Source organism: Cyanistes caeruleus, chromosome 1 (genome assembly GCF_971803275.1).
Source record: "Cyanistes caeruleus chromosome 1, bCyaCae1.hap1.1, whole genome shotgun sequence".
Lineage (NCBI taxonomy): Eukaryota > Metazoa > Chordata > Aves > Passeriformes > Paridae > Cyanistes > Cyanistes caeruleus.
Window position 1 is genome coordinate 151453648 of NC_141701.1, and position 26697 is coordinate 151480344.

General features: G+C 41.4%; 2 protein-coding genes across 3 annotated transcripts in view; one reads left to right on the top strand and one right to left on the bottom strand.

Moving 5' to 3' along the window:
- The window catches only part of ALS2CL (ALS2 C-terminal like), a 43863-nt gene extending 42069 nt beyond the window's left edge, over positions 1-1794 (bottom strand). Inside the window, exon 1 of the mRNA XM_086867511.1 lies at positions 1025-1794. Coding sequence (XP_086723637.1) covers positions 1025-1135 — 111 coding nt within the window. The 5' untranslated portion in view covers positions 1136-1794. The remainder of the gene's footprint in view (positions 1-1024) is intronic.
- A 9490-nt stretch (positions 1795-11284) lies between these two features.
- Positions 11285-23737, top strand: TMIE (transmembrane inner ear). Of its 2 annotated transcripts, none has more exons than XM_086867574.1 (4): positions 11285-11767; positions 14617-14734; positions 19539-19688; positions 23302-23737. In XM_086867574.1, the coding sequence occupies exons 1-4, from the start codon at positions 11681-11683 to the stop codon at positions 23610-23612; spliced, it is 666 nt and encodes a 221-aa protein (XP_086723700.1). In that variant the 5' UTR covers positions 11285-11680; the 3' UTR covers positions 23613-23737. The 2 variants fall into 2 exon arrangements, with proteins under 2 accessions (XP_086723700.1, XP_086723707.1); XM_086867581.1 differs by lacking the exon at positions 23302-23737 and adding an exon at positions 20979-21213.
- The last annotated feature ends 2960 nt before the right edge of the window (positions 23738-26697 follow it).

Consider the following 26697-nt stretch of genomic DNA (forward strand, 5'->3'; position numbering starts at 1 on the left):
TTTTATTTATTTTATATTTTATATTTTATATTTATTTCATTTATATTTTATATTTTATATTTTCATTTCATTTCATTTCATTTCATTTCATTTCATTTCATATTTTATTAACAAAATGATTTTCACTGAATTATTTCCTTTGAAATTCCTGCTCTCCCTTCCCAGACTCTTTTCCAGCTTTTCTGATCCACCCTGGAATTCCCCGCTGGAAAATCCCCAAGGATAAAAACCGGAATTAACACCGGCAATAAAATTAATTTTATATTTCCTATAAAAAAAAAAAAATCAACTTTTATTAAAAACAAAAATGAATCAATAATTAAAAAATTAATTTAATTTTTTAGAAATTCCATAAAAAATATAAATATATTTTTATAATAAAAAGTAAGATAAAATAATAATAACAATTAATAGCAATTAATAATAACAATTAATAATAATAATAAAATAAAATGAAATAAAATGAAATGAAATGAAATGAAATTAAATAGATAAAAGTAAAATAGATAAAAGAAGAAGAAGAAAAATAATAAAAATTAAAATTATAAAAATAAAAATAATAATAACAATAATAATAAATAGAAATAGAAATAGAAATAGAAATAGAAATAGAAATAGAAATAGAAATAGAAATAGAAATAGAAATAGAAATAGAAATATTATTAATATTAATATTAATATTAATGATAATATTAATGATTATATTAATAATAATATTAATAATGTTAATAATAGTAATAGTAATAGTAATAGTAATAGTAATAGTAATAGTAATAGTAATAGTAATAATAATAATAATAATAATAATAATAATAATAATAATAATAATAATAATTCATCTAATTTTTGGGGGGAAAAGCGCGATTTTCATGGGAAAAATCCCAAAAACTCCTCCCTGAAATTCCCACGCTTCTCCTTAGTGAAACCATTCCCAAATTTCCTGTGGAATAAACCAACCCCGCCCTCAACACCACCCCAAACCCACCCGGAAAATCCCAAATTCCCAGGATTTTGATGGATTTACCTGGCAGGGAGCGAATTCCCGGCTGGAACAATCTCCGGCACTCTCGGAAATCTGGGAATTCTCGCTCTTCCCGAGCCTGGAATTTTTCCCTCCCATTTTTCCCTCCCACATCGGGGGCAGAGCCCCAAATCCCAACCTCCCACGGAATTACAAAATCCCGATCCTCGCCATTCCCAAAATTCCTGCTCCTCCTCTTCCCTTTTCCTGAGGTTTTTTTTTAAATAATCCCGGATTTTGCTCATCCCGGATTTTGTCATCCCGGATTTTTTATATCCCGGATTTTGTCATCCCGGATTTTTGCTCCTCCCGGATTTTTGTAGTCCCGGTTTTTCCTCATCCCGGATTTTCATATCCCGGATTTTTGTATCCCGAATTTTTGTATCCCAGATTTTTTAGTCCCGGATTTTGCTCATCCCGGATTTTTCTCGTCCTGAATTTTTATATCCCGGATTTTTGTATCCCGGATTTTTGTGGTCCCGGACTTTCGTATCAAGGGTTTTGCTCATCCCGGATTTTTTATATCCCGAATTTTCGTATCCCAGATTTTTGTCTTCCCGGATTTTCGTATCCCGGATTTCTGTAGTCCCGGATTTTCGTATCCAGGATTTTTCTCATCCCGGATTTTTCTCATCCCGGATTTTGCTCATCCCGCCGAAATTTTCGGGAAGTTGAAATTTCGGGACGTGAAAAGGTCACGAAGGTTTTGGGGGTTTTTTTTCTTGTGATCCCAAAAAACCCCAAACTTTGGGATTTGTTTTTCTTCCTCCTCCTCCTCCTCCTCCCTCCAGGCTCGCTCCCATTGGCTGAAAATTCCAGGAAATCCTTGGGAAAAGGAGTTGTTTTTTTCCTGTCGTTCGCAGGGAGGCGGGGAGCGCTTCCCTAAAAACCCCAAATCCCATCCCGAAATTCCCAAATCCCTCGGGCAGGAGATCCCAAACCCCTCAGCCCCAGGAACTTTTCCCTCATCCTAAAAAATCCCGAAATCCGACCCCGAAATTCCCAAATCCCGCTGGGAGGAGCTCCCGGAGTTCTGTGGGAAGCTCAGGCACCTTTAACCCTTTCCTGTCCTCCTAAAAATCCTAAATCCAACCCCAGAATTCCCAAATCCCTCGGGCAGGAGATCCCAAACCCCTCAGACCCAGGAGCTCATCCTAAAAAATCCCCAAATCTGATCCCAAAATTCCCTCAGTCAGGAGCTCCCGGAATTTTCTGAGCAGCTCAGAAACCTTTAACTCTTTCCTGTTCTCCCCCAAACAACCCCAAATCTCATCCCAAAATTCTCAAATTCGTCCCTCAGGAGATCCCAAACCCCTCAGCCCCAGGAATTCTCTCCCCTCCTCCTAAAAGTCCCGAAATCCCATCCCAAAATTCCCAAATTTATCGGGAAGGGGTGTCCGGGAGCTCTCTGGGCAGCTCAGACACCTTTAACTCTTTCCTGTCCTCCTAAAAATCCCCGAAATCCAACAACAAAATTCCCAAATCCCGCTGGGAGGAGCTCCCGCACTTCTGTGGGAAGCTCAGACACCTTTAACTCTTTCCTTTCCTCCCAAAACAACCCCAAATCCCATCCCAAAATTCCCAAATTCGTCCCTCAGGAGATCCCAAACCCCTCAGACCTAGGAATTCTCTCCCCTCCTCCTAAAAGTCCCGAAATCCCATCCCAAAATTCCCAAATCCCGCTGGGAGGAGCTCCCGGAGTTCCCTGAGCTGCTCAGGAACCTTTAACTCTTTCATTTCCTCCCCAAATCCGACCCCAAATCCCATCCCAAAATTCCCAGACTCATCCGACCGGAGATTCCCAAACCCCTCAGCCCCAGGAACACATCCTAAAAAATCCCCAAATCCCATCCCAAAATTCCCAAATCCCTCCCTCAGGAGATCCCAGTTCCCTCAATCCCAGGAATTCTCTCCCCTCTTCCAAAAAATATCCTGAAATCCCATCCCAAAAATCCCCAAATCCCCCTGGGAGGAGCTCCCGGAATTCTCTGAGCAGCTCAACCTTTAACCCTTTCCCTTCCTCCCCAAAACAACCCCAAATCCCATCCCAAAATTCCCAAACTCATCCAACCAGAGATTCCCAAACCCCTCAGCCCCAGGAACTCTTTCTATTCTCCCTAAAAAACTCCTAAATCCCATCCCAAAATTCCCAAATCCATCGGGAAGGGGAGTCCGGGAGCTCTCTGGGCAGCTCAGACACCTTTAACCCTTCCCTGTCCTCCTAAAAACCCCGAAATCCAACCCCGAAATTCCCAAATCCCGCTGGGAGGAGCTCCCGGAGTTCCCAGGACAGCTCAGGAACCTTTAACCCTTCCCTGTCCTCCTAAAAATCCTAAATCCAACCCCAGAACTCCCAAATCCCACGGGCAGGAGATCCCAAACCCCTCAGCCTCAGGAATTCATCCTAAAAATCCCTAAATCTGATCCCAAAATTCCCAGATCCCTCCCTCAGGAGATCCCAAACCCCTCAGCCCCAGGAATTCTCTCTCCTTTTCCAAAAATAATCCTAAATCCCATCCCAGAATTCCCAAATCCCTCAGTCAGGAGATTCCCGAGGTTTCTGAGCAGCTCAGACACCTTTAACCCTTTCCTGTCCTCCTTAAAATCCTAAAAACGACCCCAAAATTCCCAAATCCCGCGGGCAGGAGATCCCAAACCCCTCAGTCCCAGGAACTTATCCTAAAAAATCCCCAAATCTGATCCCAAAATTCCCAAATCCCTCAGTCAGGAGCTCCCGGAATTCTCTGAGCAGCTCAGAAACCTTTAACTTTTTCCTTTCCTCCCAAAACAACCCCAAATCCCATCCCAAAATTCCCAAATCCGTCCCTCAGGAGATCCCAAACCCCTCAGCCCCAGGAGCTCTCTCCTCCTCCTAAAAAAACCCCGAAATCCAACCCCAGAATTCCCAAATCCATCGGGAGGAGATCCCGGACATCTCAGCCACTTTTAACTCTTTCCTGTCCTCCTTAAAACCCCGAAATCGACCCCAAAATTCCCAAATTCATCCCTCAGGAGATCCCAAATCCCTCAGCCCCAGGAATTCTCTCTCCTTTTCCAAAAATAATCCTAAATCCCATCCCAAAATTCCCAAATCCCTCAGTCAGGGAATCCCGGAGTTCCCTGAGCAGCTCAGGAACCTTTAACCCTTCCCTGTCCTCCTAAAAATCCTAAAAACGACCCCAAAATTCCCAAATTCGTCCCTCAGGAAATCCCAAATCCCTCAGACCTAGGAATTCTCTCCCCTTTTCCAAAAAAAAACCCGAAATCCCATCCCAAAATTCCCAAATCCGTCCCTCAGAAGATCCCAGATCCCTCAATCCCAGGAATTCTTTTCCATCCCCTTAAAAATCCCCAAATCCGATCCCAAAAATTCCCAAATTCCTCAGTCGGGAGCTCCCAAACCCCTTTAACCCTTTCCCCCCCTGAAGGATTTCTGGTTGTAATTCCAGGGGCGTTTTTCCCTCCAAATATTCCAAGATTTTTCCATGGAGAACCCGGAGATGGGAAAAAAAAAAATCCCAATTTTTGGGATCTGCGGCTCCAATATTCCAGAGAATTCCATGGAAATTCCCATGGGATTTGCTCCGGGATTATCCCAGGTTTTGGAAATGAATGGAAAACTGGGAATTTCCAGGGATTTCCTTGGATCTACTCCGAGCCTGGAATTCTGAGCCGGAATTCCAGGATTTTCACATTCCTGGGAAATCCGGTTGTGATTCCAAAACTCCTGAAAAAATCTCCGGGAAAATCCGATCCCGGAATTTTCACTGGGGAGACTCAAACCCAAAGGATGGGGTGGGGATGGGAAAAGAGGCTCCAGGAAAAACCGGGATCGTCAGTGGGAAGGTGGAAAAACCAGGATGGAATTCCAGGTTTTATTCCAGAAAATTCAGTGGAAAACCAGCATGGAATTCCAATTTTAATTCCAGGGGAAACCAGGCCAGAATTCCATGTTTAATTCCAGGAAATTCTGTGGGAAACCATGCCGGAATTCCAAGTTAATTCCAGAAAATTCTGCTGGAATCCGGGATGGAATTCCATGTTTAATTCCAGAGAATTCAGTTGGAATTTGGGATAGAATTTCAAGTGGAATTCTAGGGATTTCAGTGGGAATTTGGGATGGAATTCCAAGTTTATTCCAGGAAATTTTGCTGGAATTTGGGATGGAATTCCATGTTTAACTCCTGAAAATTCTGGGGAAAATCGGGATGGAATTCCAAATTTAATTTCAGATAATTCAGTTGGAAACTGGGATGGAATTCTATGTTTAACTCCAGAAAATTCCAGAGGAATTCAGGCTGGAATTCCAGGTTTAATTCCTGATAATTCTGCTGGAAACTGGGATGGAATTCCAATTGTAATTCCAAGAAATTCAGTGGGAATTCAGGATGGAATTCCAAGTTTAATTCCAGGGATTTCAGTGGGAAACCAGGCCGGAATTCCAAGTTTAATTCCAGGAAATTCAGTTGGAAATTGGGATGGAATTCCAGGTTTAATTCCAAGAAATTCAGTGGGAATTCAGCATGAAATTCCAAGTTTAGCCCCTGAAAATTCCAGGGGAAACCAGGCCGGAATTCCAAGTTTAATTCCAGAGAATTCAGTAGGAAATTGGGATGGAATTCCATGTTTAACTCCTGAAAATTCCCAGTGGAATTCAGGCCGGAATTCCAAGTTTATTCCAGGAAATTCTGCTGGAATCAAGGATGGAATTCTATGTTTAATTCCAAGAAATTCAGTTGGAAATTGGGATGGAATTCCAAGTTTAATTCCAGGGATTTCAGTGGGAATCCAGGATGGAATTTCAAGTTTAATTCCTGATAATTCTGCTGGAATCCGGGATGGAATTCCAACTTTAATTCCAGATAATTCAGTTGGAAACTGGGGTGGAATTCTAGGTTTAACTCCTGAAATTTCCAGAGGAATTCAGGCTGGAATTCCAAGTTTATTCCAGGAAATTCCACTGGAATTCAGGATGGAATTCCAAGTTTAATTTCAAGAAATCAGCGGGAATTTGGGATAGAATTCCAGGTTTAATTCCAGAGAATTCTGGGGGAAACCAGGCCGGAATTCCAAGTTTAATTCCAGGAAATTCAGTTGGAAATTGGGATGGAATTCCAGGTTTAATTCCAAGAAATTCAGTGGGAATTCAGCATGAAATTCCAAGTTTAGCCCCTGAAAATTCCAGGGGAAACCAGTCTGGAATTCCAAGTTAATTCCAGATAATTCAGTAGGAAATTGGGATGGAATTCCAAGTTTAATTTCAAGAAATTCAGTGGGAATTCAGGATGGAATTCCATGTTTAACTCCTGAGAATTCAGTTGGAAATTGGGAAGGAATTCCAGGTTTAATTCCAGATAATTCAGTGGGAATCCAGGATGGAATTTCAAGTTTAATTCCAGAAAATTCCAGGGGAATTCAGGATGGAATTCCATGTTTAATTCCAGGAAATTCCGCTGGAATCTGGATGGAATTTCAAGTGTGATTCCAAGAAATTCAGTGGGAATTCAGCATGAAATTCCAAGTTTAGCCCCTGAAAATTCCCAGTGGAATTCAGGCCGGAATTCCAAGTTTAATTCCAGGAAATTCAGTTGGAAACTGGGATGGAATTCCAGGTTTAACTCCTGAAAATTCCAGAGGAATTCAGGATGGAATTCCAAGTTTAATTTCTGATAATTCAGGATAGAATTCCATGTTTAATTCCAGGAAATTCAGGCGGAAATTGGAATGGAATTCCAAGTTTAACTCCTGAAAATTCTGGGAGAAACTGGGATGGAATTCCAAGTTTATTCCAGGAAATTCCGCTGGAATCAAGGATGGAATTCCAAGTTTAATTCCAGAGAATTCAGTGGGAAACCAGTCTGGAATTCCAAGTTTATTCCAGAAAATTCCTGGGGAATTCAGGATGGAATTTAATGTTTAATTCCTGATAATTCTGCTGGAAACTGGGATGGAATTCCAGGAAATTCAGTGGGAATTCAGGATGGAATTCCAGGTTTAACTCCTGAAAATTCCGGGGAAAACCAGGATGGAATTCCAAGTTTAATTCCAGAGAATTCAGTGGGAAACTGGGATGGAATTCCATGTTTAACTCCTGAAATTTCCAGAGGAATTCAGGCCGGAATTCCAAGTTTATTCCAGGAAATTCTGATGGAATCTGGGATGGAATTCCAAGAAATTCAGTGGGAATTCAGCATGAAATTCCAAGTTTAGCTCCTGAAAATTGCGGGGGAAACCAGTCCGGAATTCCAAGTTAATTTCAGGAAATTCTGCTGGAATTTGGGATGGAATTCCAGGTTTAACTCCTGAAAATTCCAGGGAAAACAGGGATGGATTTCCAAGTGTAATTCCAGATAATTCAGTGGGAATCAAGGATGGAATTCCAAGTGTAATTCCAGATAATTCAGTGGGAATCAAGGATGGAATTCCATGTTTAATTCCAGCTAATTCAGCTGGAATCCATGGAATTCCAAGTTTCATGGGAACGATGGGAAATCTCCGGCTCCAGCTCGGCTCCGCCATTCCCGACTCAATCCCAGCGGGATGGAATTTCCGGGATGGAATTCCCAGGATGGAATTCCCAGGATGGAATTTCTGGGATGGAATTCCCGGGATGGAATTCCGGGATCACATTCCCGGTCTCCACGGAAACGTCTCGGACGTGATTTATAAGGAAAGGCGGCAAAAATTCCCAAAATTCCCAAATTTTCCTCCCTGGGGGGCTCTGGAGCTTTTCCTACCGGGAATTTTCTGGGATTTTCCCAGATTTTTCTCAATTTTTCCCTGATATTTCCTGGATTTTTCCCAGATTTTCCTGGATTTTCCCCAGATTTTCTCAGATTTTCCCCAGATTTAACTGGATTTTTCCAGTGTTTTTCTCCAATTTTTCTGAATTTCCCCAGATTTTCTGGAATTCTCTGGGATTTCCCTGAATTTTTCCCAGATTTCTCTGGATTTTCCTATTTTTTTCCAGATTTCCTTGAATTTTTCCCAGATTTTCCTGGATTTCCCTGGATATTTCCAAATTTTCCTGGATTTTTCCCAAATTTTTCCCATATTTTCCAAAATTTTCATGTCTTTTCCCAGATTTTCTTGGATTTTCCAAAAAATTCCCAGATTTTCCTGCATGTTTCCTGGATTTTCCCTGATATTCCCAAATTTTCCTGGATTTTCCCAAATTTTCCCAGATTTTCCCCAAATTTTCCCAGATTTCCCTGGATCTTCCCTGGATTTTCCCTGGATTTTCCTGAATTTCCCCAGATATTCCCAAATTTTCCCAATTTTTTCCCAATTTCTTCCAAATTTTCCTGGATTTTTCCCATATTTTCCAAAATTTTCCAGATTTTCCCCAAATTTTACCAGATTTCCCTGGATTTTTCCTGGAATTTCCTACATTTCCCTGGATATTCCTAATTTTTCCTAATTTTTTCCCATTTTTTTTCCCAAATTTTCCTAGATTTTTCCCATATTTTCCAATTTTTCATGGATTTTCCCCATTTTTTCCCAGATTTTTTTGAATTTCCCTGGATATTCCCAAATTTTCTCAGATTTCCCAGAATTTTTCCAGGTTTTTCCTGGATTTCCCTTTATATTCCCAAATTTTCCTGGATTTTCCCCAAAATTCCCAGATTTTCCTGGATGATTCCCAAATTTTTCCCAGATTTCCCTGGATTTTCCCTGTTTTTTTCCCAAATTTTCCCAGATTTTCCCAAATTTTCCCAGATTTTTCCCTGGTTTTTCCAGATTTCCCTGGATTTTCCTGCATTTCCCTGGATATTCCTAAATTTTCCAGGATTTTTTCCCGTCTTTTTCCAGGATTTTCCCCGTATTTTCCAAAATTTTCATGTATTTTCCCAGATTTTCAAGGATTTTCCCCAAAATACCCAGATTTTCCTGGATGTTTCCTGCATTTCCCAGATTTTTCCAGATTTCCTTGGATATTCCCAAATTTTCCTCGATTTTTCCCAGATTTTCCCAAATTTTCCTGGATTTTTCCTGGATTTTCCCCCAAATTCCCAGATTTTCCTGGATGTTTCCCAAATTTTTCCCGGATTTTCCTGGATTTTTCCCAGATTTTCCTGGATTTTTCCCAGATTTTCCCAGCTCTCAGGCCCATTCCCAAATCGCGGGAATCTCCGAACATCCAAAAATCCGGGAAGTGACTCCGGGACTTTGGGAAGGGGAGGTTGGATCCCAAATTCCCTGGGAATGGGAAAAGGAATTCCCAGGAATTCCCAGGAAATTCCCAAAGGAACCGGGATGAGGAAAATTTTCCCAACATTCCAAGAAAAAAAAAATGGGATGAGGAGGAAGCTGAGGTTCGGGATTGTTGTCGGGATTATTCCCAAGATTATTCCAAACATTCTTCACAGGATTTTTCCAGGATTGTTCCCAAAATTCCTGGGATTATTCTCAGAATTCCCAGGATTTTTCCAGGGATTTTCCCAGGATTATTCAAAAAATTCCCAGGATTATTTCCAGAATTCCCAGGATTTTTTCCCAGAATTTTTCCCAAAATTCCCAGGATTATTCCCTGGATTTTCCCCAGGAATAAAAATAAAATAAAATAAAATAAAATAAAATAAAATAAAATAAAATAAAATAAAATAAAATAAAATAAAAGCATTTTTAATTAATTAATTAATTAAAAATTAATTTATTTAATTTAATTAATTAATTAATTAAAAATTTGTTTGTTATTTTCACATCCCAAAACCACTTGGGAAAAACAAAAAATAAAAATTCCAACCTTTTCCCCTCCAGCTCGACTCAAATCCCAAATTCTTTTGAATTATTTTTTAATAATTATCATTTTTTAATACTTATTATTATTAATGAAAACAAACCCTAAAATCCTCCTTAAACCTGAAAAAAAAAAATCCAAGAAAAACCGAGAATTCCTGGAATTTTTTTCTCTTTGGAATAAAATTAAAATTAAAAAATAAATTAAAAAATAAATAAAATAGAATAAAATAAAAACAAATTAAATTAAATTAAATTAAATTAAATTAAATTAAATAAAAATAAAATAAAATAAAATAAAATAAAATAAAATAAAATAAAATAAAATAAAATATTGAAATAAAATTAAATTTCAATTATTTAATTAATTAATTTCAATTAATTAATTAATTAATTAATTAATTTTCACATCCCAAAACCGTTTGGTAAAACAAAAAATAAAAACCAAAAAATTCCAACCATTTCCCCTCCACGCCACCGAAATCCCAAATAATTTTTAATTATTTTTCTTAATAATTATTAATTTTTAATAATTATTATCTTTAATGAAAAACAAACCCCAAAATCCTCCTTAAACCTGAAAAAACAATCCCTGAAAAAATCCAAGAAAAACCGAGAATTCCTGGAATTCTTTTCCCTTTGGTATAAAATTAAAAATAAAAATAAATTTAAAAATAAATAAAATAGAATTAAATATTAAATTAAATTAAATTAAATCAGGATAAAATAAAATAAAATAAAATAAAATAAAATAAAATAAAATAAAATAAAATAAAATAAAATAAAATAAAATAAAATAATTAAAGAAATAAAACTTTAATTGATTAATGAATTAAAAATTAATTAATTAATTAATTAAATAATTGAATTTTTGTTGTTTTTTTCACATCCCAAAAACGTTTGGAAAACCAAGATTTTAACCATTTCCCTTCCAGCTCGACGAAAATCCCAAATTCTTTTTTAATTCTTTTTTTAATAATTATTAATTTTTAATAATCATTTTTTTTTTAAATAAAAACAAACCCCAAATCCTCCTTAAACCTGAAAAAACAATCCCGAAAAACCGAGAAATTCCTGGAATTTTTTTTTCCCTTTGGAATAAAAAAAAAAACCTGGAAAGGGCCTCGGTGCTCCCGATCCCCCTTCCCGGGGCTCCGCCATCGACACCGCCCCGGCCATGAATCCCTGAATCCATCGGCACCTGGAAAACAGCGCTGGAAAAGCTGGAAAAACCAGGCCTGGAAAGGCGGAAAATTCCCAAATCCAGGGGAAAAATTAATTGAAATCCTGGGAAAATATTGAATTTAATCCTGGGAAAATATTAATTTAAATACCGGGAAAATATTAATTAAATCCTGGGAAAATATTGAATTTAATTCTGGGAAAATATTAATTTAAATACCGGGAAAATATTAATTAAATCCTGGGAAAAAATTGAATTAAACCCCGGGAAAATATTAATTTAAATACCGGGAAAATATTAATTTAAATACTGGGAAAATATTAATTTAAATCCTGGGAAAATATTAATTAAATCCTGAAAAAAATGAATTAATTCTTGGGAAAATATTAATTTAAATTCTAGGAAAATATTAATTTAAATACCGGCAAAATATTGATTAAATCCTGGGGAAATATTAATTTAAATACGGGGAAAATATTAATTAATTCCGGGGGAAAAAAATCAATTAAATCCTAGGAAAATATGAATTAAATCCCGGAAAATAATGAATTAAATCCTGGGAAAAAAAAATTGAATTAAATCCTGGAAAAAATTAATTAAATATGGGGAAAAAATGAATTAAATATGGGAAAAAAATGAATTAAATCCCAGAAAAAAATTAATTAAATTCTGGAAAAAATTAATTTAAATCCCAGAAAAAAAATCATTTAAATCCCTGGAAAAATAGAAATTAAAGGATGGGTCGGGATCCGCCTTGGAATTCTTTGGGATTTTCCTGCCTGGTCCTGAGCAGATCCAGGATTTCCTTGGCTCAACTGATCGAGGTGAGGAGGATCCCTCTGGAAAAGTGGGAATGGAGGTCGGGAATGAGGATTTTCCCAAAAAAAACCCGGGAATTTAAGGTGGATCCGAGGAATTCCGAGGGGTTTTTGGGGTTTTTTTTTAAGGAATTTTTTTGGGGTTGAAATCGGGAATTTTGGGGGTTTTTTGGGGTGGGAAAATGATCCTAAAAATTCCTGGTGGATATTCCAGATTTTTGGGATGAGTTTTGTTTCTCTTGTTTTTCCTTATTCCCAGGAAATCCTGGAATTCCCTGGGAATTCCTCCCCCTTTTCCCTAAGAATGACTTTGCATTTTCCTTGGGAGAAAAAACCGGGAATAATCCCAGAGGAAAATCCAGAGGGAAATTCCTGCCTGGAATAAACCCAAAAATCCCAGATCCCAAAAATTTCCCCCTCTGGAAATTCCAGCTGGGAATTCCTGGAGCAGAATTTTGCCAGGATTTCTGGGATGGGAGAATTCCAGGAATTTCCCAGGATTTTTGGCCTTTCATCCCTCCCCAATTTTCCCGGATTTCCAGCCTCTCTTCCCTTTCCCTTTCCCAGATTTTTCCAGGATTTTTGGCCTCTCTTCCCTCCTTTTCCATATTTTTTTTCCCAGGATTTCCAGACTCTCATCCCTGCTTTTATCCTGATTTTCCCCAGAATTTCCTGCCTCTTTTCACTCCCTTTCCATATTTTTTTCCCAGGATTTCCAGTTTCTCATCCCCCCCCCATTTTTCCAGGATTTTTGGCCTCTCATCCCGGCCCTTTCCATATTTTTTTTCCCCCAGAATTTCCAGTTTCTCATTCCTGCTTTTATCCTGATTTTTCCCAGCATTTCCAACCTCTCATCCCGCCCCATTTTTCCAGGATTTCTGGCCTCTCATCCTTCCTTTCCCATTTTTTCCCAGCATTTCCAGCCTCTTTTCCCTCCCTTTACATATTTTTTCCCAGGATTTCCTGTTTCTCATCCCTCCCCATTTTTCCCAGGATTTCCGGCCTCTCCTCCCTTTCCATTTTCCATATTTTTTTTCCCATCATTCCCGCTTTCTAATCCGTTCCCATTTTTCCAGGATTTTTAGTCTCTCATCCCTCCCTTCCCATATTTTTTTCCCAGGATTTTTGGCCTCTTTTCCCTCCCTTTCCATATTTTTTTCCAGGATTTCCAGTTTTTCATCTCTGCTCTTATCCATATTTTTCCCAGAATTTCCGGCCTCTCTTCCCTCTTTTTCCATATTTTTTTCCAGGATTTCCTGTTTCTCATCCCGCCCCATTTTCCCAGGATTTCCGGCCTCTCATCCTGCTTTTATCCTGATTTTTCCCCGCATTTCCAGCCTCTTTTCCCTCCCTTTCCATATTTTTTTCCTAGGATTTCCAGTTTCTCATCCCTCCCCATCTTTCCAGGATTTTTGGCCTCTCATCCCTTACCCTTTTCCAGATTTTTCCAGGATTTCCAACCTCTCATCCCTGACCTTATCCCGATTTCTTCCAGGATTTTTTGCCTCTCTTCCCTCTCCTCCCATATTTTTTTTTCCCAGGATTTCCAACCTCTCCTCCCCTCCCATTTTTCCAGGATTTTTGGCCTCTTATCCTGGCCCTTTCCAGATTTTTTTCCCAGCATTCCTGGTTTCTAATCCTTTCCCATTTTTCCAGGATTTTTAGTCTCTCATCCCTCCCTTCCCATTTTTTCCCAGGATTTCAGGCCTCTTTTCCCTTTTCCCATTTTTTTTTTTCCCTTTTTTCCCTCTTTTTTTCCCATGTTTATTTTTTCAGGAATTTTCCCATTTCTCCCACCACTTTTCCCTCTTTTTATTCCCATTTTTTTCCAGGAATTTTCCCATTTTCTCCTATTTTCCCTCTTTTTTTCCCGAGTTTTTTTTCGGAGTTTATATTTTTTCAGGAATTTTCCCATTTTTCCCACCACTTTTCCCTCTCTTTTTTTTTTTCCCCCAGTTTTTTTTCCCTCCCAGTTTTTTATTTCAGGAATTTTCCCATTTTTTCCCCTTTTCCCTCTTTTTTTTCCCAGGGTTTTTTTTTCAGGAATTTTCCCTTTTCTCTTCTTTTCCCTCTTTTTATTCCCATTTTTTTCAGGATTTTTCCCTTTTCTCCCACCACTTTTCCCTCTTTTATTCCCATTTTTCTTTCAGGAATTTTCCCATTTTCTCCTCTTTTCCCTCTTTTCATTCCAAAATTTTTTTGGGAATTTTCCCATCCTGAACCCTTTTCCCCCCTCTTTCTTTTCCCATTTTTTTTCAGGAATTTTCCCATTTCTCCCTCCTTTTTTCCCCTGTTTTTTTCCCAATTTATTTTTTTCCTAGGTTTTTTTTTTTTTTTTCCCAGGAATTTTCCCTTTTTTCCCACCACTTTCTCCTCTTTTTTTCCCAGTTTTTTTGGGAATTTTTCCCATCTTATAATATTTTCTCCCTCTTTTTTTCCCCATTTTTTGGGGGGAATTTTCCCATTTCTCCCTCCAGTTTTCCCTCTTTTTAATCCAAATTTTTGGGGGAATTTTCCCATCCTAAACCCTGTTTTCCCAGCTTTTTTTCTTTTGGGAATTTTCCCGTTTCCCCCTCAAGTTTCCCTCTTTTTTCCCCCATTTTTTTCCCGGGAATTTTCCCATTTTCTCCTCTTTTCCCTGTTTTTTTTCCCCCAGTTTTTCTTTTTCCCAGTTTATTTTTTTTCAGGAATTTTCCCATTTCTCCCACCACTTTTCCCTCTTTTTTTTTCCTCTTTTCACTCCCTTTTTTTTTCCAGGAATTTTCCCTTTTCCCCCACCACTTTTCCCTCTTTCTTTCCCGTTATTTTTTTCCAGGAATTTTCCCATTTCCTCTTTTCCCTGTTTTTTCCCCAAGGCCACGACGGCTCCGCCGAAGCCGAAGCCGGATCCGGTGACGTCGGAGACCGTGGTGATCTGGGGGCTGCGCCTGTGGCAGGTGGTCGGGATCTTCGCCCTCTTCGTCCTCTCCATCAGTGAGTCCCGGAATTCCCGGAATTCCCGGAATTCCCCATCCCCACGGGAATCCTTCCTGGGAAAATCCCCCCTTGGAGTTCTTGGGAATGCTGGGAGTGAGCGGGGAGGGATCGGGAATCGGCTGGAGACGCGCTTCGGGGAATTCGGGAATGCTCGGGAATCTGGGAATGGGGAGGGGATTGTGGGGTGCCTTGGGAATCCAGGAATGGGTCAGGAATCTGGGAATGGGTCAGGAATCTGGGAATGGGTCGGGAATCTGGGAATGGGTCGGGAATACGGGAATGGGTCGGGAATACGGGAATGGGTCAGGAATCTGGGAATGGGTTGGGTCGGGAATCCGGGAATGGGTTGGGAATCTGGGAATGGGTCAGGAATCCGGGAATGGAGAGGGAATTGTGGAGTGCCTTGGGAATCTGGGAATGGGTCGGGAATCTGGGAATGGAGAGGGAATTGTAGAATAGATTGGGAATCCTGGAGTGCGTTGGGAATCCTGAAATGGGTTGGGAATCCAGGAATGGGTTGGGAATCCGGGAATGGGTCAGGAATCCGGGAATGGGTCAGGAATTGTAGAATAGATTGGGAATCCGGGAATGGGTTGAGAATCCAGGAATAGGTTGGATTTGGAATCATGGAATGGGTTGGGAATCCAGGAATGGAGAGGGAATTGTGGAGTGCCTTGGGAATCTGGGAATGGTTTGGGAATCCGGGAATGGGTCAGGAATCTGGGAATGGTTTGGGAATCTGGGAATGGAGAGGGAATTGTAGAATAGATTGGGAATCCTGAGTGCCTTGGGAATCCGGGAATGGGTTGAGAATCAAGGAATGGGTTGGATTTGGAATCATGGAATGGGTTGGGAATCCAGGAATGGGTTGGGAATCCGGGAATGGAGAGGGAATTGTGGAGTGCCTTGGGAATCTGGGAATGGGTTGGATTGGGAATCATGGAATGGGTCAGGAATCCGGGAATAGGTCAGAAATCCGGGAATGGATTGGATCGGGAATCATGGAATGCCTTGCCTTGGGAATCAGGAATGGGTCAGGAATCCAGGAATGGGTCAGGAATTGTAGAATAGATTGGGAATCCTGGAGTGCCTTGGGAATCCGGGAATGGGTTGGGAATCCTGGAATGGGTTGGATTGGGAATCGGGGAATGCTTTGGGTCAGGAATCATGGAATGTTTGGGAATTGTGGAATGAGTCAGGAATCATGGAATGCTTTGGGTTGGGATCCATGGAATGGTTTGGGTTGGGATCCATGGAATGGGTTGGGAATCTGGGAATGGTTTGGGTTGGGAATTGTGGATTGACTTGGATTGGGAATCTGGGAATGGTTTGGGTTGGGATCCATGAAACGCCTTGGGAATCCGGGAATGGTTTTTGTTGGGAATCCTGTAATGCTTTGGTTTGGGAATGGTGGAATGGGCTGAAATCATGGAATGCCTTGGGAATCCTGGAATGCCTTGGGAATCCTGGAATGCCTTGGGAATCCTGGGATGGGTTGGATTGGGAATCATGGAATGGGTCGGGAATCTGGGAATGGGTCGGGAATCCAGGAATGGGTTGGATTGGGAATCATGGAATGGATTAGATTGGGAATCCAGGAATGGGTCGGAAATCCTGGAATGCCTTGGGAATCCTGGAATGGATCGGGAATCCTGGAATGGATCAGGAATCATGGAATGCCTTGGGAATCAAGGAATGGGTTGGGAATCCAGGAATGCTTTGGGAATCCTGGAATGTTTGGAATTCCAAGATTTTCCACTTGATTTCAGCTGGGATTTGAAACCCCTGGGATTTTTAACCTGGAAGTGCCGAGAAGAACGGGAAAAATCCAGGAAAATTGGAATATCCCGAAAGGAAAAGGATCCATAGAAATCCAAATCCAACTCCCGGTTCCGGAAAATCGGGAATAAACAGGAAAAGGATCATTTCAATGGGAAACCGGGAATTGAAATTCCCAAATCTGATAAAAATCCTGAATTCTGGAACCAGCAAAAATTCCAAAATTAGGGAAAGAATCAAATTCCAAACCCAGGTAAAATCCTGAAATTCCAAATCCAGGGAATTCCAGAACAGGGAAAAATCCCAAAATTCCAAATCCAGGGAATTCCAGAACCGGGGAAAAATCCTAAAATTCTAGATCCAGGGAATTCCAGAACTGGGAAAAATCCCAAAATTCCAAATCCAGGGAATTCCAGAACTGGGAAAAATCCCAAAATTCCAAATCCAGGGAATTCCAGAACCGGGAAAAATCCCCAAATTCCATATCCAGGGAATTCCAGAACCGGGAAAAATCCCGATTTCTGGGAGATCCCAGGGATTTGAAAATCCGGGATAAATCTGGAGCATCCCAAGGGATCCCAGGCTCTCTTTCCAACCCCGTGGGTTTTTTGGGAATTTTGATGAACTCCTCATCCTTTAAAATCCAATCCCAATGGAATTTATTAGGAAAACCGGTATTCTTCCATCATTCCTCACCTTTTCCTTGGAATTTCCCCTATCCTGCTCCTCCTCTGCTCCAGAGGTTTCCTGGCATATCCCAAAAATTTTAGAAGCCACGGATTTTCCCGGGAGCCGGGAATGGGATTGGAATCCAGAAAATCTGGGAATATCCCACTTTTCCGGCTTTTCCAAGGGCAGAAATCCTGGGATTTGGAACATTCCCAAAGCATCAACTAACCCGGAATTCCTCAATGTTCTCTCCATTCCCAATAACTCACTGGGAATTCCAGCTTTCCCATTCCCATTAACTCACCCAGAATTCCCGGTTTCCCACTAACCCACGGAAATTCCATGCTTCCCATTCCAAATAACTCACTGGGAATTCCCGGTTTCCTGTTCTGAATAACTCACCAGAATTCCAGGTTTCCCATTCCCTGATGGAATTCCCCATTCCCATTCCCATTCCCTCATGGAATTCCATGTTCATGTTCCCATTCCCTGATGGAATTCCCTGTTCCCATTCCCTGAGGAAGTTCCCATTCCCTCATGGAATTCCCTGTTCCCATTCCCACTAATCCATGGGAATTCCCTGTCTCCTGACAGAATTCCATGTTCCCGTTCCCATTCCCTGATGGAATTCCTGGTCCCATTCCCTGAGGAAGTTCCCGTTGCCTGATGGAATTCCTGTTCCCATTCCCATTCCCTGAGGGAATTCCTGTTCCCATTCCCATTAACCCATTGGAATTCCATGTTCCTGTTCCCTGAGTGAATTCCCGTTCCCTGATGGAATTCCCTGTTCCCATTCCCTGATGGAATTCCCGTTCCCGTTCCCACTAATCCATGGGAATTCCCTGTCCCCTGACAGAATTCCGTGTTCCTGTTGTTCCCATTCCCTGATGGAATTTTCTGTTCCCATTCCCACTAAACCATTGGAATTCCCTGTTCCCTGATGGAATTCCCATTTCCATTCCTTGTTCCCGTTCCCTGTTCCCATTCCCTGACAAAATTCCCATTCTCAATAATCCATGGGAATTCCCGTTCCCATTCCCAGTAATCCATGGGAATTCCCGTTCCCATTCCCAGTAATCCATGGGAATTCCGGTTATTCCCATTAATCCCTGGGATTCCGGTTATTCCCAGTAATCCATGGGAATTCCGGTTATTCCCAGTTATCCATGGGAATTCCGGTTATTCCCGATAATCCTGGGAATTCCGGTTATTCCCAATAATCCATGGGAATTCCAGTTATTCCCAGTAATCCATGGGAATTCTGGTTATTCCCATTAATCCGTGGGATTCCAGTTATTCCCAGTAATCCCTGGAATTCCGGTTATTCCAAATAATCCATGGGAATTCCGGTTATTCCCATTAATCCGTGGGATTCCAGTTATTCCCAGTAAGCCATGGGAATTCCCGTTCCCATTCCCTGACAGAATTCCCATTCCATTCCCAATAATCCCTGGAATTCCGGTTATTCCCAATAATCCCTGGAATTCCGGTTATTCCCATTAATCCCTGGAATTCCAGTTATTCCCATTAATCCCTGGAATTCCAGTTATTCCAAATAATCCCTGGAATTCCGGTTATTCCCAGTTATCCATGGGAATTCCGGTTATTCCCGATAATCCTGGGAATTCCAGTTATTCCCAATAATCCATGGGAATTCTGGTTATTCCCAGTTATCCATGGGAATTCCGGTTATTCCCAGTAATCCATGGGAATTCCGGTTATTCCCAGTTATCCCTGGAATTCTGGTTATTCCCAGTTATCCATGGGAATTCCGGTTATTCCCATTAATCCGTGGGATTCCAGTTATTCCCAGTAATCCATGGGAATTCCCGTTCCCATTCCCTGACAGAATTCCCATTCCATTCCCAATAATCCCTGGAATTCCGGTTATTCCCAATAATCCCTGGAATTCCGGTTATTCCCATTAATCCCTGGAATTCCAGTTATTCCCATTAATCCCTGGAATTCCAGTTATTCCAAATAATCCTGGGAATTCCGGTTATTCCCAGTTATCCATGGGAATTCCGGTTATTCCCGATAATCCTGGGAATTCCAGTTATTCCCAATAATCCATGGGAATTCCGGTTATTCCCAGTAATCCATGGAATTCCAGTTATTCCCAATAATCCCTGGAATTCCGGTTATTCCCAGTTATCCATGGGAATTCCGGTTATTCCCAGTAATCCATGGGAATTCCGGTTATTCCCAGTTATCCCTGGAATTCCAGTTATTCCAAATAATCCATGGGAATTCCGGTTATTCCCAGTTATCCATGGGAATTCCGGTTATTCCCATTAATCCATGGGAATTCCAGTTATTCCCAGTTATCCATGGGAATTCCGGTTATTCCCAGTTATCACGCTCTGCTGCCTGTTCAAGTGCCGCATTCCGCGCACTCGGAAGGAGATCGAGGCTCGCTACGCCCAGCGCAAGGCGGCCAAATCCTACGCGGATAAACTGGAGACTGTGCCGCCCCTCGGGGAGCTCACCGACATTCCCGGAGGTAATTCCCGCTTTTTCTTTGGAATTCTGTGCTTCCCTGAGCTCACCGATATTCCCAGAGGTAATTCCTGCTTTTTCTTTGGAATTCTGTGCTTCCCTGAGCTCACCGACATTCCTGGAGGTAATTCCTACTTTTCTTTGGGAATTCTGGGAGCACAAAGTCCCTCCCTGAGCTCAGTGATGTTCCTGGAGGTAATTCCCGCTTTTCTTTGGGAATTCTGGGTGCTAAAACTCCCCCACTGAGCTCACTGACATTCCCGGAGGTAATTCCCGCTTTTTCTTGGAATTCTGTCCTTCCCTGAGCTCACCGACATTCCTGGAGGTAATTCCCGCTTTTCTTTGGAATTCTGGGATGGGAAATTCTCTCCCCGAGCTCACCGACATTCCCTGAGGTAATTCCCGCTTTTCTTTGGAATTTTGGGATGGGAAATTCCCTCACTGAGCTCACCGACATTCCCTGAGGTAATTCCCGCTTTTCTTTGGAATTCTGGGAGTGCAAAGTCCCTAAAAGAGCTCAGTGATATTCCTGGAGGTCATTCCCACTTTTCTCTGGGAATTCTGGGAGGGGAAATTCCCTCCCTGGGCTCAACAACATTCCCAGAGGTAATTCCTGCTTTTCTTTGGGAATTCTGGGAGTAAAAATTCCCGCCATGAGCTCACTGACATTCCAGGAGGTAATTCCCGCTTTTCTCTGAGAATTCTGGGAATACCAAGTCCTTCTCTGAGCTCAGTGACATTCCCAAAGGTAATTCCAAATTATTTTTGGGAATTCTGGGAGTTAAAACTCCCTCCCTTATCCCACCGACATTCCCGGATGTAATTCCCGCTTTTTTGGGGGGAATTCTGGCACCACAAAATTCCTCCCATATTCCCAGCAGCAGATCCGGATTTCGGGATAAAACCCTTTGGATAAGAAGGAATTTTCCCGTCGCTTCCAGCCGGAATAATTTTTCCATTCCCAAATTAAAACTTGGGAAAAACACCTCAAATCCCATTTTTTTTCCAAATCCCGCTAAAAAAACTCCGTCAAATTCCGCTTTTCCCGCTTTTCTGACCCTTCTGGGAATGGCAATTCCAAACTTTTCCTGGGAAAAAAAACCCCGGAATCCTCATCCCATTTTCCCGTCCATTCCCGACTTTCCCGTCAGAAAATCGGGAATCCTATCCCGTCTTTCAAATCTCAAATTCCCGTTTATTCCAAGGGAATTCCGGGAGGGTTTGGAATTGCTCATTCCTGGATCTTTTCTCCCCCTCTGGAATTTTTTCTCACTCTCCTTTCCTGATTCCGTAGGAAATTCCATTCCCGAAAATCTCCTCCCTCCCTCGGGCCAATCCCGAGCTCTGCGCTCGCTGCCGGTGCTGAAGGAAGAGGATGAGATGATTTTCCAAGGAATTTAGGGAATTCTCATTCCCGTCCTCCTCTGGCTTCTCTTTTCCAAGATTTCCTCGGATTTTCTGCTTCTCCATTCCTGGATTTTTCCGTTTCTGGGGTCTGAGATTGGCAATTCTCAGATTTTTTTTGTGGAATTCGGAGCTGAACCACAGGAATTCTCACAAATCCCGGGATTCTGGAGGTCCGAGATTGGCGAATCCCAGATTTTTCTGTGGAATTCGGAGTCAAACCATGGGAATTTGCACAAATCCCGGGATTCTGGGGGTCATAAATTGGAAATTCCCAGATTTTCCTGCAGAATTCCGACCTGAACCATGGGAATTCACACAGATCTCGGGATTTTCAAGGAATTCTGGGAATTCTCATTCCCACCCTCCTGTGGTTTCTCCTTTCCAAGGTTTCCTTGGATTTTCCGCTTCTCCATTCCCGGATTTTTCTGTTTCTGGGGTCTGAAATTGGAAATTCCCAGATTTTTCTGTGCAATTCGGAGCCAAACTCGGGAATTTGCACAAATCCCGGGATTCTGGAGGTCTGAGGTTGGCGATTCCCAGATTTTTCCTGTGGAATTAAGAGCTGAGCCACAGGAATTTGCACAAATCCTGTTATTTCAAGGATCCAAAATTGGTGATTCCCAGATTTTCCTGCAAAATTTGGAGTCAAACCATGGGAATTCTCACAAATCCCGGGATTTTCCAAGGAATTCTGGGAATTCTCATTCCCACGCTCCTGTGGTTTCTCCTTTCCAAGATTTCCTCGGATTTTCCGCTTCTCCATTCCTGGATTTTTCCGTTTCCTCAGCGCTTTTTGGTGTTTTTTTCCCTCTTTCCTGGGTCTCTCCAGGAGCCGGAATTCCATAAAAATGGAAAAATCCAGGATTCGGGATCTCTGGGGGAAGAGGCGGATCCCAAAACTGTGGGAATCCGGGAATTCCTTGGAAAAATTCAGCCGCACCAAGGAGAAAAATGTGGAATTCGGAGCCGGGAATTCGCACAAATCCCGGGATTCCAGAGGTCTGAAATTGGAAGTTCCCAGATTTTCCTGTGGAATTTGGAGTCAGACCATGGGAATTCACACAAATCCCGGGATTCTGGGGGTCTGAAATTGACAATTCACAGATTTTCCTGTGGAATTCGAAGCTGAGCTCCAGGAATTCGCACAAATCCCGGTATTTCAAGGATCCAAAATTGGCGGTTCCCAGATTTTCCTGTGAAATTTGGAGTCAAACCATGGGAATTCGCACAAATCCCGGGATTTCAGGGGTCTTAAATTAGAAATTCCCAGATTTTTCTGTGGAATTCGGAGCCAAACCTCGGGAATTCGCACAAATCCCGGGATTCTGGAGGTCCGAGATAGGCAAATCCCAGATTTTCCTGCAGAATTCAGAATCAAACCATGGGAATTCACCCAAATCCCGGGATTCTGGGATTGGCGATTCCCAGATTTCCCTCCGGAGCTGATCCCAATTCCATGAATAAATCCTCGTCCTTCCACTGAATCCTTCCAGCTCATCCTTGTGGGATTTTCCAAGGAATTCTGGGAATTCTCATTCCCGCCCTCCTCTGGCTTCTCTTTTCCAAGATTTCCTCGGATTTTCCGCTTCTCCATTCCTGGATTTTTCTGTTTCTGTGGGTCTGAAATTGGAAATTCCCAGATTTTCCTGTGGAATTCGGAGCCCAACTGCAGGAATTCGCCCAAATCCCAGGATTTCAGGGGTCTGAAACTGACTATTCCCAGATTTTCCTGCGGAATTCAGAGCCAAGAATTCGCACAAATCCCGGGATTTAAAGAGTCCAAAATTGGCGATTCCCAGATTTTCCTGCAAAATTTGGAGTCAAACCATGGGAATTCGCACAAATCCCGGGATTTTCCAAGGAATTCTGGGAATTCTCATTCCCGCCCTCCCGTGGCTTCTCTTTTCCAAGGAAATTTAACTCCAAATTTCATTAATTTGAATTCCAAATTTAATTCCAAATCAAATTTAATTAATTAAAATTCCAAATTTAATTCCAAATCAACCCTTGGAATTGTTTCCCCCCCCCCTCCCCCCCCAAAAAAAATCCTCACTCGGCTTGATGGGAAAACTCACAGCGGGAATTTTTTGGGGGAATATTTTCCCTGGAATTCCTGAGAGTTGGAATTGTGACAATTCCCAGATTTTTTTTTTTTTTTTGGGAATCCCCATCAATTCCCTGTTGTTTTTTTTTTTTATCCTCGGGAACAGCTCAGACGACGGAAGAAAAAAAAGAGGAAGAAATTCCCACGGTATCCGGAAAAGTGGAAAAAACTCCGGGAAAAAAAGAGGGATCCAAAGATTCCAAGAAAAAAGACGGAGAGAAGGAACAGAAGGAAGAATCCAAGAAAGACGGAGGCAAAAAAAAAGACGGGAAAGAGGAAAAAAACGGGAAAGGGGAAAAGGAAAAGGGGGAAAAGGAAAAGGAATCAAAGGACAAATCCCAAGGAAAAAAGGGGGAAAAAGACGGAGAAGCCGGAAAATCCAACGGGAATTCCAAAACTCCGGCGAAAAAGAAGTGATTTCACGGAAATTCCGGAATTTTTTGGGAATGCTGGATGAGATTTCCCGGATATTCCCACGGGATGGGATGGGAACCGCCGGGATTCGGCTCCTCCGAAGGAAAAACGGGAATTTGGTGGAATAATAAAGGCAAAAAAAATGGGAATGAGAGTTTGGGAATGAGCAGGGATGAGGATCCGAAGGAAATTGGGATCAATCCCAAATTTTTTCTTCTTCCGGAGGAGCTGGAAAAGTTGGAGAAAGTTTTCCTGGTATTCTGCAATTCCTCACGGGGAATTTTAGGGATTCCGGGAAAATCCCAAAAGTTTGGGATTCTCCAAAGATTCCAAGCGGTTTTTGGAGATTTGGGAATTTTTCCTCCCTTCTCCGGTGCCTTTTTCCCTGGATTGCTGCAGGGAACAGCGGGAATTCCGTCGTTTCCATGGAATTCAGCCGCATTTTCCTGATTTTTTCCGAGGAATTCCGCTCCTCCCTCCCTTCCCGGGAATTCCTGGGAATTCTATTGGAACGATTTGATCGGGAGCGGCGTTTTCCCGAATATTTTGGGAATATTCCAGAAATTTCTGCCTTAAAAATTCCAGCTTGGGGGGGAATTAACTCCAGGGTTTTTTGGGAATAGCAGGAAAAATCTTGGGATAATGAAAATTTGGGATATTCTGGAATTTTCTGCTCCATAGAGACAGTTTCATCCCATCCTTTATCCCTGGGAATGGAAATTATTTTTTATTTCATCCATTTGATTCCAATTATTTTCCTGCTGTTTTTCCAATGGGGATTTTCCCCAATTTTTCCCAGTTTTTCCCAGTTTTTCCCCAATTTTTCCCAGTTTTTTCCCAATTTTTTCCTGATTTTTCCCCAATTTTTTTCCCATTTTTTCCCATTTTTTCCCCATTTTTTCCCATTTTTTCCATTTGTTCCCATTTTTTCCCATTTCTTCCCATTTTTTCCAATTTTTTCCCCATTTTTTTCCCCATTTTTTTCCCATTTTTCCGGCTTTTCCTCATCCCAATTTTCCTTTCCCTTCTCTCTCAGACGATTCATCCCAGTGGGAAAAGATTCTGGAAAAAAAAAAGGGATTGTCTGGCCTGATGAGATGACTCAGCTCCAAAAAAAATCCCAAAAATCCCAAATTTCTCCAAAAAAAATCCTCAAAATCCCAAATTTTCCAAAAGAAATCCCCAAAAATTCCCAAATTTCTCAAAAAAAATCCTCAAAATCCCAAATTTTCCAAAAGAAATCCCAAAAAATTCCAAATTTCTCAAAAAATTCCTAAATTTCTCAAAAAAATCCCCAAAAATCCCAAATTTTTTAAAAAATAAAAAAAAAATCCCAAATTTTTTTAAAAAAATCCCCAAAATCCCTAATTTCTCCCAAAAAATCCCAAAAAATCCCAAATTTCTCTGAAAAAATCCTGAATTTTTAAAAAAAATCCCCAAAATCCCAAATTTCTCCAAATAAATTCCAAAAAGTTCCAAATTTCTCAAAAAAATATCCCCAAAATCCCAGATTTCTCTAAAAAAATCCCAAAAATCCCAAATTACTCCAAATAAATCCCAAAAATCCCAAATTTCTCCAAAAAAATCCCCAAAAATTCCAAATTTCTCCCAAAAGAATCCTAAATGTCTAAAAAGAATTCCCCAAAATCCCAAATTTTCCACCAAAAACATGGAAAACTTAAGGAGAGAGGTTGGGAACAATTCCCAGAACATCCAGGAAAATTGGGAATTCCGGGGTTGGGAATTCTGCCCCGAACACCCAAAATTTCCATCCTCGGGATGAAAAAGCGGGAATTGGGATCCCAATATTGGGATTTTTTTGGAATTTCAATCCCAAATTTTCAAGGCTCCTTTCCATTGGGATTTTCCCGTTGGATTCGGGCTCAGATCCGTGGGAATTTTGGGATTGGGATATTTATCCCTTAAAAATTCCGGGATGGGATCCAGCTTGGAATTTGGGATGGAGAGGGAAAAGGAGCGGATTTATTCCTGATCCAATTTATTTTTTTTTTCTGGGAGGAAAAATCCTCTCCTTTGTTTATTTTTTCCATGGAATTCCTTTTCCAGTGAAAAAGAATCCAAACACCGAATAAAAAATTCCTTGGGATCGGGGAATCCGGGAGATTCCTGGGAATGGCTGATTGTTTGTTTTGGTTTTTTTTAAAAAAAGGGATTTTTCCATGAAAAACTAAAAATAAATCAATTTCTCCTTCGGCAATTGTTGGGTTTGGAATTCTCAGGGATGCGGGGGAATGTGGGGAATTCCTGGGATTGGGGATTTGGGAATCCATTCCTGGGATTTGGTAATCCATTCCCGGGATCTGAGAATCCATTCCCGGGATTTGGGGTTTGGGAATCCATTCTTGGGATTTGGAGAATCCATTCCCGGGATTTGGGGAATCCATTCCCGGGATTTGGGGAACATTTTCCTGGGATTTGGGGAATAAATTCCCGGGATTGAGGAATCCATTCCCTGGATTGGGGAATCCACTCCTGGGATTTGGGATTGAGGAATCCATTCCCAGGATTTGGGAATCCATTCCCAGGCTTTGGGAACATTTTCCTGGGATTCGGGGAATAAATTCCTGGGATTGAGGAAACCATTCCCAGGATCTGAGAATCCACTCCTGGAATTTGGGATTTGGGAATCCATTCCCGGGATTTGGGAATCCATTCCCAGGATCTAGGAATTCATTCCTGGGATTGGGGAATCCACTCCTGGGATTTCAGAATATTTTCCTGGGATTTAGGAATATATTCTTGGGATCTGGGATTTGGGAATCCACTCCTGGGAATTGGAATTTGGGAATTCCTGGGAATTGAGATCTGGGAATCCATTGCCAGAATCCGAGAATCCATTGCTGGGATCAGGGAATCCATTCCTGGGAATTGGGAATCCATTCCCTGGATTCGGGAATCCATCCCTGGGATTTGGGGTTTGGGAATCAATTCCTGGGATTGAGGAATCCATTTCCGGGATCTGGGAATCCACTCCTGGAATTTGGGATTTGGGAATCCATTCCTGTGACTGGGGAATCCATTCCTGGGAATTGGCATCTGGCAATCCATTCCTGGGATTTGGGAATCC

Coding starts and splice junctions, on each gene's coding strand:
- TMIE (XM_086867574.1), top strand. CDS start 11,681: ATGGGTCGGGATCCGCCTTGGAATTCTTTGGGATTTTCCTGCCTGGTC. Junction 11,768..14,616: donor CCTTGGCTCAACTGATCGAG/GTGAGGAGGATC, acceptor TTTTTCCCCAAG/GCCACGACGGCTCCGCCGAA. Junction 19,689..23,301: donor GCTCACCGACATTCCCGGAG/GTAATTCCCGCT, acceptor CCTCGGGAACAG/CTCAGACGACGGAAGAAAAA.